This window comes from Prunus persica, chromosome G5 (assembly GCF_000346465.2).
Source record: "Prunus persica cultivar Lovell chromosome G5, Prunus_persica_NCBIv2, whole genome shotgun sequence".
Classification (NCBI taxonomy): domain Eukaryota; kingdom Viridiplantae; phylum Streptophyta; class Magnoliopsida; order Rosales; family Rosaceae; genus Prunus; species Prunus persica.
In genome coordinates, this window is record NC_034013.1 from 5,021,279 (window position 1) to 5,033,312 (window position 12,034).

Consider the following 12,034-nt stretch of genomic DNA (forward strand, 5'->3'; position numbering starts at 1 on the left):
CCTCATATATATAGTAGTCCATGTAGGTTCAAAAAGTCATATGTGACGGCGTCGTTTATGTGACTTACAGCCACACTCAAAGTCGTATAACTTGGGGGGCTGTCATTTCTTTTCATTTTTACTTGGGTCCTTAAAGTTGAAGCCTTTAGAAACTGTTAACTTTTTGAAAACCAGTTAATGCGCGCCTCATTTTGCCGACCCCTCTGTTTTACCTTCTCAGAAACCTTAGTCAAACTTCGATGCTTTGATTTATATTGCCGATGTTATGAAACCCAGATTGCATTTTCAAGAACCCATAATGCAAAACTCACTTCTGATGATTCACAGCTTCTTCATTGTCTTTCCCAAAATCTATTTGGAGAGGCACGCAAGCTGCTTGAGAAATTGCCTGCAAGAAATAGCCATGGCCGTGTTGTTCACTGGACTTCTTTGCTTACAAAATACTCGAGAAGTGGTTGCGTTGATGAGGCTCGGATGCTCTTTGAGATCATGCCAGAGAGGAACATTGTGACTTATAATGCGATGTTGTCAGGGTATGTCCAATCTGGGAGGTTGAATGAGGGCTGGCGGTTCTTTGAGGAGATGCCAGAGAGAAATGTTGTATCGTGGACTTCAGTGCTCTGTGGGTTAGCAGATGCGGGGAGGATTGATGAGGCGCGGGGATTGTTTGATGCGATGCCAGAGAGGAATGTTGTTTCTTGGAATTCCATGATTGCTGGGTTGATTAGGAATGGGGATTTGGATGGAGCAAGGCGGGTTTTTGAGCAAATGCCGATGAAGAATGTTGTTTCTTGGAATGCCATGATTTCTGGGTATGCTGAGCATTGTAGAATGGAAGAAGCAAGAGTGTTATTTGATGAGATGGTGGATCGGAATGTGATTACGTGGACTAGCATGATATCTGGTTACTGTAGGTCTGGTAATGTGGATGAGGGCTATTCTTTGTTTCAAAAAATGCCTGAGAGGAATGTTGTTTCTTGGACAGCCATGATTGGTGGCTTTGCTTGGAATGGCTTCTATAAAGAAGCTCTATCACTATTTCTTAAATTGAAGGGGAACTGTGACACAAAACCGAATGGAGAGACCTTTATATCGCTTGTATATGCTTGTGCAGGTATTGATGTGCCTAATCTTGGCAAGCAACTACATGCTCAGTTGATTGTGAACGGTTGGGAGTATGATGATTATGATGGCAGATTATCAAAGAGCCTCATTCACATGTACTCAGCCTTTGGTATCATGAATTCTGCGTACTTTATTTTTATCAAGAATTCAAGTAATTGTACAGCTCAGTCTTGCAATTCCATGATTAATGGTTACATACAGATTGGACAGCTAGCCCGGGCTCAACATTTCTTTGACAATCTACCTATCCGAGACAAGATCTCTTGGACGTCTATGATCACTGGGTATTTTAGTGTTGGACAAGTATCAAAGGCTTGTTATCTTTTCCAGATCATGCCAGATAGAGATGCAGTTGCATGGACAGCGATGATTTCGGGGCACATCCAAAATGAGCTTTTTGCAGAAGCTACCGATTTCTTTTCAGAAATGAGGTCAGAAGGTGTTTCGCCTCTAAATTCAACATATTCAGTTCTTCTTGGAGCTGCTGGTGCAATGGCATATCTTGATCCTGGGAGACAGTTCCACGGCCTGCTGATAAAAACACAATATGAATCTGACTTGTTTATTAACAACTCACTGATTTCCATGTATGCAAAATGTGGGGAGATAGATGACGCTTACCGTGCATTCTCAAACATGAGTTTGCGGGATTTGATTTCATGGAATTCCATGATCATGGGGTTCTCAGACCATGGACATGCGAATGAGACTCTGAAGATCTATGAATGCATGGTGAAATCTGGGACCCGCCCAAATTCTGTCACTTTTTTGGGCATACTATCAGCATGTAGCCATGCAGGGCTTGTCCACAGAGGGTGGGAGTTTTTCAATGCCATGAGTAATATTTATGCAATTCAACCAGCTTTGGAGCATTATGTTTGTATGGTTAATCTTCTGGGCAGAGCTGGGAAGGTAAAAGAAGCAGAAGAATTCGTTTCAAGGCTACCTTTCAAATCAGATCATGCTGTTTTGGGGGCATTGCTTGGTGTATGCGGGTTTGGTGAAACAAATGCTGAGGTTGCTAGGTATGCAGCCAAACAACTCCTGGAGCTGGATCCTTTAAATGCACCTGCCCATGTGGTGCTTTGTAACATATATGCCGCTAATGGTCAGCATATTGAGGAAAAATTGCTGAGAAGGGAGATGGGATTGAAAGGAGTGAGAAAGGTTCCTGGATGCAGTTGGATTGTGCTGCAAGGAAGAGTTAATGTCTTCCTCTCAGGAGATAAATTACTTTCACAAGTGGATGAGATGCTATCACTTGTATTTGGGACTATTGGTCAGAATCATAAGATGGGTAGAAATATGTGAATATACAGTTAAAAGAGCTTCATTTGATCAATTCCGGAGGGGATTCGAACTTGGGCCCTCTTCTATCAGTGAAAGAGGTTCGTTTGATGCAAATTTTTGTAGTTTATTTTACATTTTGAATCCATATTAAACACACCAGGGGATCGTTGATGGTGTTTTTTTTTTTTTTTGGGTGGTGGTAGTGTTCTCTTGTATTTAATTTATAATGTTTTACTAAAACTTTCTTTGTAGGAAATTCAAATTTCCACACGGATTTCTTTGTTATTTGAAAGAATATCCTCAGAGTGGACTAATTGATGCACCAAGTCTTCGCTTTCAGAAGTCTCTGTGGGGCATCTGAGGTTCACGAATTATGCCAATTATGTCATTTGAGGATGAGAGCCAATTATGTCACCCAATACCTTCCGATGCCTTAAAAAGTGAGGAATCTAGTCGCAGTCATAATATTAATAAAAAATAAAAGAAGCCTTCATTAAGAAACTTGTGTGATCATTAAGGGTAAGAGGAACTCTTATTGTATTGATATTGAACATAACTCACACAAAAATATAATAAAAAATTAATAATTTATAGAATTTGGTTGAACACTGATGATTACATGAAGGAATTCTGCCAACTAATCCTCTTATTCAAGCATATTCCTATTTGCAAAAGCAAAACATTAATTAATGAAGCACAACAAATCAAAACATTTGTGTAACTAAGAAAAATTTATAAATTAGAATATTTGATCTGCTGCATTTGCATGTCTATCTGTAATTAGTTCACTTGAACTCCTGAGTCATATGTTTGTCCAACTTTCCAATCTTGTGGTATGTTATTCTCAGGAACAACCCAATTCTCATCACCATCTTCATCACTGAATAGCATCCTTATCTGCAAGGGTCCACTTGGGGGTGAGGTAGTCGTCCAAACTGCTCCATAACTCCTGTCCAATAGTTTGCAGGCAAAATTTTGTGTCTGCACATTTTGAAAAAAAGAATTTTTAATTATGTGATGATGAAGATGACAGAATAAGAATAAAGCAAGTAAAGTTGGTAGCTAAAAGATAAGAACATATGACTTGGATTCATATGCAGCTCTGAGCTCTCTAATTTCATTTGGTAATTGATCAGAGTAAGAACTGTTTCATCTTTGTTTAATTGCTTTCCTAGTTGAAACTACAACTACTGAGTTTAATTTGTTATAGCATGATGTGGCCTCCATTTTTGACTCATCTCCACAAGTTTAATAGTGAGGAGAAAATATACCTCACATAGCTGGACAGCTGTGATATCGTTCTTCCCTTGCTGGTAATATATTACAAAAGCCAAATAGTGAGGATAATTACTGTTCTCATCAATCTTGATTGTAATATTTTTTCCTGGGTAGCTGCATGAAACCCTGTTTTGGGAAGAGAGAGAGAGGGAGAGAGAGAGAGCTACTTGGTTAGTTTCTAGTCATCAAAGTTTGTCATAAATGAATAGCTACATATATAGATAAAGGAAACCATGTGTTTGTGTGTGTTTCAATTATACAGATTGTTCTGTTGGGACAATCTTCTCTGTGTAACTATTGATCAGAAGTGATACCACCTCCTCTGTGTAACTATGAAAATGCCTTATTTCTTCCTCAAAGTTGCTAGGATCTTACCTTCGGTATTCGATATCGACTACTCCAAGGGACAGCAGAGAAGCAGCTGCATCTGTAGTTTGAGCCATCCGGCCAAAGGCTCGTTTGCTAAGGATGAAGTCCGTGTTGTGACCGGAGCCTTGGTCAGTTATAACCACAGTTGCTCCTTTGTCTGAGCAATAGAGGCTGTTGGTGCACCTCACCTAGTAAATCATGAGGCAAAAAAATTAATTGATCACAAACACTCAACACTAACACACACACACAAACACATATTTTCATGCTTTAGGAGTGCATGCTCACCTGGTAACAAGCACCGCATCCGACTCCATTGCGATAGAGGTCAGAGGCAGCTGAGACATCCCCTCCATTGATGGTTGCTCCAAATGAACCAAACCCACAAGCACCTACTACAGATCATAACAAAAAAATATTAATTAGTATTAAGCGTACACATAAATCCACTACCACATACATAGCATGCCTGCAACATAGAAATCTACTGTTCATTTTGTTTTCTTTAAATAAAAGTCTCTTACTATCTGTTCCTTGCGCTTCAGAATTCGGATAATAACTTGCCCGAGAATGAACGAAACAGTCACTGCATGTTGCAGCCTCCCCTGGAGTTTGTACTACAAGCAAGACAATGAAAAGGGAAAGTTGAGACCACAGAGAGAAAACCATTATAGGTCCTCACAAGCAAAATGAAATGAGAGCTAGTTTTCTTGCTAGAATTTTATCGCAAGTTGGTGCTACTGCATGAAGCTATAGCTAAATGGTTAGTGTATTTATAGCAAAATATGAAGTCCAACTTCAATTTGGTAAGCCTCACCAACTTTGACATTCTTCTGAAGATTTTTTTTTTTTTTTTTTTTTTTTTCTGAATGAGTGGAATTCTGTTACTTGCCTTTGTCGGCTACCTTCCTAGCCATATTTATTTACTTGATGTAGAATATTATTGTGGAAAGCCTCTTTCTCATCTTTCAAATGTGATAGTGATTTTTCTTTCCTTGTTGAATTCTGTGGTATTAAATTATCAAAAAGTCATTGGATCCAAGTTTGTGCTATTTTCTTTGTTTCAGTCTAAATATGTTTGCAGTGTTATTAATTCATCAATTTCTCAAGTCAGAAGCAGAAAAGTATGAATTTGTGGATAAGCATGTATATAAGATGAGAAACATTTGATTCTCACAACTTGAGCTGATTTTTTTTATTGATTTGACCATGATAGGTTTTGTTGACACTGGCATACCTAAAACCAGAGAGGGGTCAAAATCAAAGATTGAGATTTGAGACTTTTGAATAGAATTTCCTTGAATTGGAATTACAAGGCAAAGTTAGGTGTTTTGGCACTAGATTAACCCCTTACGTTAGGCATCTCAAGTTTCCCACCTAGTACTGGTTTTGATTTGAGGCACATGGGCTGTGATTTTATTTTGGGTGTTAGGAAGTTCTTAGGAAACACCCTTCATTCATATGTATTGAACAAAGATGGCCCAAGCTACAAAAGTTGTTTGCAATTACAGTTTAGTGTATAATAAGCACAGTGGATCACTATTTAATTGATGGTAATTATTAGATAGCAGTAATATATTTGTCAAAGTATAGTTTCTTAATTAAAGATGTCTTTTTATCTTGAAGTTCACTTCAAGCATGCCTCTCCTTCCAAGTTGATCCTGAATATAATTTTCTATCAAGTTATTTTATAGCATGACAGTACGGAAGACGAAATAGTTCATAAGCAGACTCGGGAATTTTTTAACGGAGGTGCAACTTCGGTCAAGATTTATAAAATAAAATAAAAAATAAAAAAATAAGCGCAGCAGCAAACTGACTTCGTTTAGACTTTTCGTCGAACACTTAGAATGCACCTTCCAGGCTGAGTAGAGGTGCAATATGCATCACCTACAATGGTTTTTCCGGTAATGAGTGCCTTAATAGGTGGTTCAGATGTATATCCCCAAAGAGAATTGCGAGACAATCTAATATGTAAATCATTGGATATGTTGTGTTTTAAACTCTCGATCGAAATCATATAAATTCTAATTTCTAATTTTAATAGAGTTTTTCTATTTAAACCCTGCACTTCTGTTTGTTCACCCCATATTTTAAGTTCATCCCAACATTTAATTCAAATTTTCACAATTTCTAAGTAAACCTCATTGTCTTCCCAAACTACCCATAAATACACACCAATGAGAAAAAATAATTTAAAAAAACTCAACAACCTCATACCCCACTTTCTCCTTCTGTGTAGTGTTATGTCGAGCAGAAGTAGCCGGAGCCCTTTTCCGGGTGTTTGGTGCGGCAGGAGTTTTAGGCACCTCAGTCTTTTCTTGGTCCATCTCTTCTGAAACAGCTCTCCTCATTCTTTTCTTAGGGTTCCATCAATTTTCACAGCCACACTAGGCTCAAGCCACCCATTTTTATCTCAGTCGTCCAGAACCAAATGAAAACAAATTGCATAATTAACGCTACGAATTTAATCACCTAAGTTAGTAATTACTAGAATCCTTAAGAACATAAATAAAATAAAAACTAATGCAACAAGAAAAAATAAAATAAATACTTAACGTAACCTCTAAAAACCCATTTGCACAAATACAATTAACAATCACCAAGAACCCATATGATAAGAACCCCAAAAAAAAGGAAAATGTAACAAAAATTTGAAGAAATATTGAACCAACTACTGAGGATGGTGATAGAATTACAAGTGGGTATCTTTATGTATTCATGAATGACAAATGAAGAGCAGTCATGAGAGAGCTTGATGATTGCCTGGACTTTGCAGGCAGTGGTTTTTATTTTTTTGTTGTTGATAGCAGTGAATTATGTTCTTAATTTGAGCAATCAGCAACCAAAGAAAAGTACCTGGTGTAAACACAATAATAAATTGGATGTTCTTTTTTGTCTTTTTACACAATAATAAAACTTAAAAGCTTAATGATTTAAGTATTTGAGTGAACAAAGAAAAGTATAGGGTTTAAATAGAAAAACTCTTTTAATATATAGACCAAAAGACATTTTTTGTCCCTGTAGTTTGTTTATTTTTCACTTTTAGCCCCTACAGTTTCAATTTGATCAATTATGCCCTTATAGTTTCATAATTATAGCAATTTAAGGACAAGTGACAAATTCTGTCAATTTCTTTCACACCGTTAGGGATATTTCGGTCCATTTATGCCATTTAAATGTTATAGCCAAGATGAAACTCCCCATTTCATGTTCTTAATGTTTCTATTTGTTAAGCTGACAACAGTCAATTATACCAAGCATAATTTAGTTGTTTATCCAACAATGATATTGCAACAATGCTTATAACCATGCAAATTATATGGAAATGATGTAAATGAACGTTTGATTCAACAATTGTGTTTCCTAAGGCCATCTCTAACCCATGAGGCCAAATCCCAAATATCCAAAATATTAGCCCAAATCATCTCCCAACTCAAAAAAATTAAGGGGTCAAAATTTAGAAAAACCTAAACTTGGGGCCAAATGCCAATCCAGCTATTGCCCGGATTGGAATTTTTTTTCAATAGAGCCCACTCAAGGCTGATGCAGCCCATGTGCAAGGAGGTGTGATTAGCGCCCGTGCTACTATTGCTGCAAATCTTGTCAGGCCACGTTTCGCACGCTGGTGAGGTTGTTGTTGGAATCCAACGGCACAATTCAAACAACGCCCGCCCTCTTTTTTTTTTTAATTCCAACAATAACCCAAATCAATGTTCCATATTAAATCCAAGTTATTTTAACGGTAAAAATAAATTCAAGTACTAAAATTTAATTTAACGGTCAAAATAATATTTAATATTAATCTAAATTAGATCAAACCCCAAAACTCACTCCAAAAATATTTTTTCTATTTCTCAATTTATTTTTCTTTTGTCAATTTCATCAATCTCCTTTCATCATTTTGGAATAAAATTATATTTGTGGAATTTCAATTTTTGAGGTCAAATTGTTAAAAATAAAATAAAATAATGAAGTTATTTAAAAAGATTAAATGAAGAAAATTTATCCATAAAAAATTAATTAGACTCAAACCATTCTTAAATATTTTAATAAAGTTGCAAATTTAAAATTTGAGTTAAGAGGATTGGGAGAAAAAACAGTTTGAGTCCAAACAAAACCCAAATAATTACTTTTTGGAGAGAAAAATTTGAATTTAACCCCAAATAAATTGGAGAAGGCCTAAAGTCTTTTACTCTGACTATAACATTTAAATGACAGAAATTAACGGAAATGCCCCTAACGGCGTGAATTAAATTAATGGAATTGATGGCGGGGAAAGAGACTTGTAATTGTGAATATGCTTTACAGTACGCCGACGTAGACTGCCATTTAAATCAAGGAAAGAAAGCCATTGAGCCCTATATCAGCCATGACATGGAAACCATTTGGGGGGTTGGGCCCACAACGCATAAGTCTCCAAATTTGATGAGCGGAGGATGGGAATAAAACGTTGCATCATGAGGAATTTTTCTGCAGCAATCCTAGGAATTGAAATGATAATTCTAGGGTTTAACGAGTTTTACATGAATGTAGAGAGGTGAGTGGGTCCTTACAGATCTTGTTGTAAAATAGTAAACTTGTTGTCGACGGAGGTGACTTTAGAACACGTGGATGTAACGAGCATCACTGTGATCAAAATTGTTGATCAGATGTTTTTTTTTTTCCTTTAATTTTCTAATTCTTAATGAAGCAAAATGGGAAATTTCAAAACTTTCTCAAGTTTCTGGATATACCACGTGGCTGGTGTACTATCCAATAGATGGAAGACATATAGAATATTGGCAATGCAGCTCGCCATATGTTATAAAAAGAAATGCAATAAGTTAGACAATAATTCCATATATCGTATATTTATTGGATAGTACACCTGCCACGTGGTGTACCCATAACATATAAAATTTCTCAAAGTTTTGGCTCATAAATTCTTGAATGCGTTTAGAAGCTCCTCCTATGGTGAGATAAGAAAAGGAATAAACATAGATAAAGTAGTAACCTTTAATTAAAACAGAAATGCGCAGGGCCCGCAAGCCTAGTGCTTGGCTTGGATGCTAGGCTAGCTACTGACTGAGTCGTGAATCTCGTGGTCTATGTATATACATATAATTATTTGTGGGATTCCTTTGCTTTATATGGGACGACGACGAGTCATATTTTCTCTCAACCGTAATCAATAATAGCGCAAAAAGAAAAGTTTATGGAGGGGCTAGCTGTGCTTTATACATGTGTGTAAGAAGAGTAAAGAGCCAAAGTACTTTTTCTATGTTATATATATATACAGTGTTTGAGGAGTGCATGCAGCAAAACAAGAAAAAAAAAACAAAAAAAACAAAAGATGAGTCACTCAGGAGGAGCTATGAAGCTGATGATGGTGATGATGGCCATGGCCCTGCTCACCACAAGCCATGGCATTGGCATCCACATCAACACCAGCGTCGTCACCGGTGGCTACTCTGCCTCCCGTTGCAACGGCCTTACCGACACGGCATGCCGGATTGCTCACTCGGAGTTGGACTTTGACTTGGAGTTCATGTTGGACTCGGAATTCAGCATAAGGCTCCTCCAGACAAATGACGCTCATCCTTCTCTGGCGTCGTTAGTTGCAACGAATGCTCTGTCCTGTGACCGACCGGGTGATCCAAGCTGCCTTCCCGAGGGACACAACAAACCCAAGCCAGAGCACTGCAGTCCACCAAATACCAATAGGGCTTGCTACGGACATTAATGGGCCGCTACTACTACTGGTGTCTTTTGTTTCTTTTTCTGCTTCTTAATATTTAGTGCCCTACTCAATCTGCGTCAGTTTAATTTCTGTGTACGTTTGTGTGCTTTTGATTCTCTCTCTTTTTTTTTTCTTTTTTTCTTTTTTAATTAAGAAAGGGGATTCAGACTTGGGATGTTTTGTATCATTTAGAAGAACTAGTTGGTTGGTTCTTCAAATATTTGTGTGCTGTAATGGTGTTAACCAATTTCAAGTCTATATGATTTACTCTTTCTTTTCAATGCCGGAAAAATAAAACATTACAATTTTGTGTGTATCTGGTACAACCGTACAAACAGGTTTGGGGTAGAAATTATATGATAATTATTAGAAGAGAGCAATCCGGTCACCAACTTAAATTTATTTTTTATTTTTTATTTTTGGAGGGAGGATCACCATCTTAATTAATAGTGAGCATTTTGTTACATGAATTAAAAAAATTAAACTCATCTAACGACAATTAATATTATGATAATGTCCGTACATTCTCTATAGACGCCTTCTGTACAATGAATGCGAGAAATTAAGTGATATTTGATAATGATTAGTCTTTTTTTCATATATGATTCCTCGATTCATTAGTTAAGTTGCTTAAACAAGAGAAACTCCAGAATAAATACATTACTTTAGCATATTTCTCTTTTTCCTCTTTTTCATTTTGTCAGACAACAGCAACAAAAGAAAAGGCAAAAGCTATCATATTGAGAGTGATTCTTGTACAACAATGTAGAAATAAACCACGTAGTATAAAAAAAGAAAAAATGTCTACCTACCATACTATTTACACCACGTACTTCAAATATTTTTGCACTGTAATTGTGTTAACCAATTTCAAGTCTATATGAATTACTCTTCTTTTTAATGTCGGAATTAAACCTTAAATGAGCAAACATAGCAACTAAAGATTAAATTTACAACTCGGAAAAAAGGGAAGTAGAGAAAGTTAAAGAAGGAATTCCTACGGTGAGAACAATGGCGATGCCTTGACGTGGTGGTCTCGACTTTGAATATCTTGAACTTGGGGAGCGCAAAACAGAAAATGTGAGTGGAAGAAAACAAAACGTTAAATATAATTTATATTCAACACTCCGTTTAACCAAAAAAAAAAACCCCATATAGCCTTGTAAAAGCCAAGATGAACCAATATTATGAAATTTCATAACTTCAATAATCCAAGATATACCAGTTTCCAAACCAAACACAATTATGCAAGCAATTCCATATATGAAAAATAATGCACATTTTAAAATAAATGTCCACTCACAACAAGTCCAACGATGCTCAACCCTGAGAGGACTCTTCTTGTGAAGTATGCAAAAAATGAATACCTAAATCGACGATTTTGGTCGTCGGAGTATTCGAAAAAGTTTAAAGCACTCAGTGCTTTCAGAGCTCATCGCGGCTCAGGGAGGGGCTGGGCTCATCAAAGATTGGCCCAAACGAGATCACTGGCTCCTCACGGTCATTTCCCAACCAACTTGGGGAGCAAGAAGATTGCCGACCAAGTGTGGTAGGCCTGGTTTTCACGAAGAGATAGAGATGCGAGAGTTGGGGAGAGGAGAGAGAGAGTAACGCACATACCTTTAAAAAAAAAATCTGAGTTTGCAATAATTACGCTTGTGCCACTGCACTTTCGTTGACCAAAACCTCTTCTTTTCTACTTCGATTTAGGCCCACCACATGTCTATGAACTCGTGAGCTCGAGCACTACGCAATTAAACCAATAAATTTTTTCAAAATTAGCCCCAAGCAAAAAGTCAACTCTAAACCGCCAAGGAACCCTAAGGTAAAAGTCATCCTTTCAGTTTTTAGACCTTTAAGCATTCGTTACAACTTGGAATTGAGCGTGCCACCTGTCTACAGACTCGTGTATCGCCGAGATCTATGTAACGATGCCGCTCAATTCTCCAAAATCCTTTCTGAACAAAAAGTGACTAAAATGTCCCTACCCCTAAGGCAAGATTGTAATTGCACAATTAAAATAATTAAATAAAAACAATTTGTTGGGGTGGGGTGTTACAAAAAAGGACCTTGGCTTGCGGACAAGTGGTCTCAGGTTCGAATTCCCATGATATCTTGGTAGTGTGTGTATGTGAGAAACTCCCTCCCTCCTCTTGTAGTTTAGGCTATCACTTGTGTTTTTTTTTTCTTTCTAAAAAAACAAAAACATGAAATAGTTAGTGTTGTGTGGTTCATGTATAAGATTGGGCA

At 37.0% G+C, this 12,034-nt stretch overlaps 2 protein-coding genes across 3 annotated transcripts; one reads left to right on the plus strand and one right to left on the minus strand.

Moving 5' to 3' along the window:
• On the plus strand, positions 144-2,934 carry LOC18778006 (pentatricopeptide repeat-containing protein At1g32415, mitochondrial). Its single transcript, XM_007208859.2, has one exon. It carries the CDS (start codon positions 178-180, stop codon positions 2,434-2,436), a length of 2,259 nt encoding a protein of 752 aa, XP_007208921.2. The 5' UTR covers positions 144-177; the 3' UTR covers positions 2,437-2,934.
• LOC18775797 (expansin-like B1) lies at positions 2,984-4,898 on the minus strand. Of its 2 annotated transcripts, none has more exons than XM_020564961.1 (5): positions 4,587-4,898; positions 4,351-4,454; positions 4,069-4,250; positions 3,687-3,819; positions 2,984-3,396 (listed from the first exon to the last, which is right to left on the minus strand). In XM_020564961.1, exons 1-5 carry the CDS (start codon positions 4,729-4,731, stop codon positions 3,196-3,198), a joined length of 765 nt encoding a protein of 254 aa, XP_020420550.1. In that variant the 5' UTR covers positions 4,732-4,898; the 3' UTR covers positions 2,984-3,195. The 2 variants fall into 2 exon arrangements, with proteins under 2 accessions (XP_020420550.1, XP_007211070.1); XM_007211008.2 differs by having other exon boundaries at positions 4,351-4,457; positions 4,587-4,891.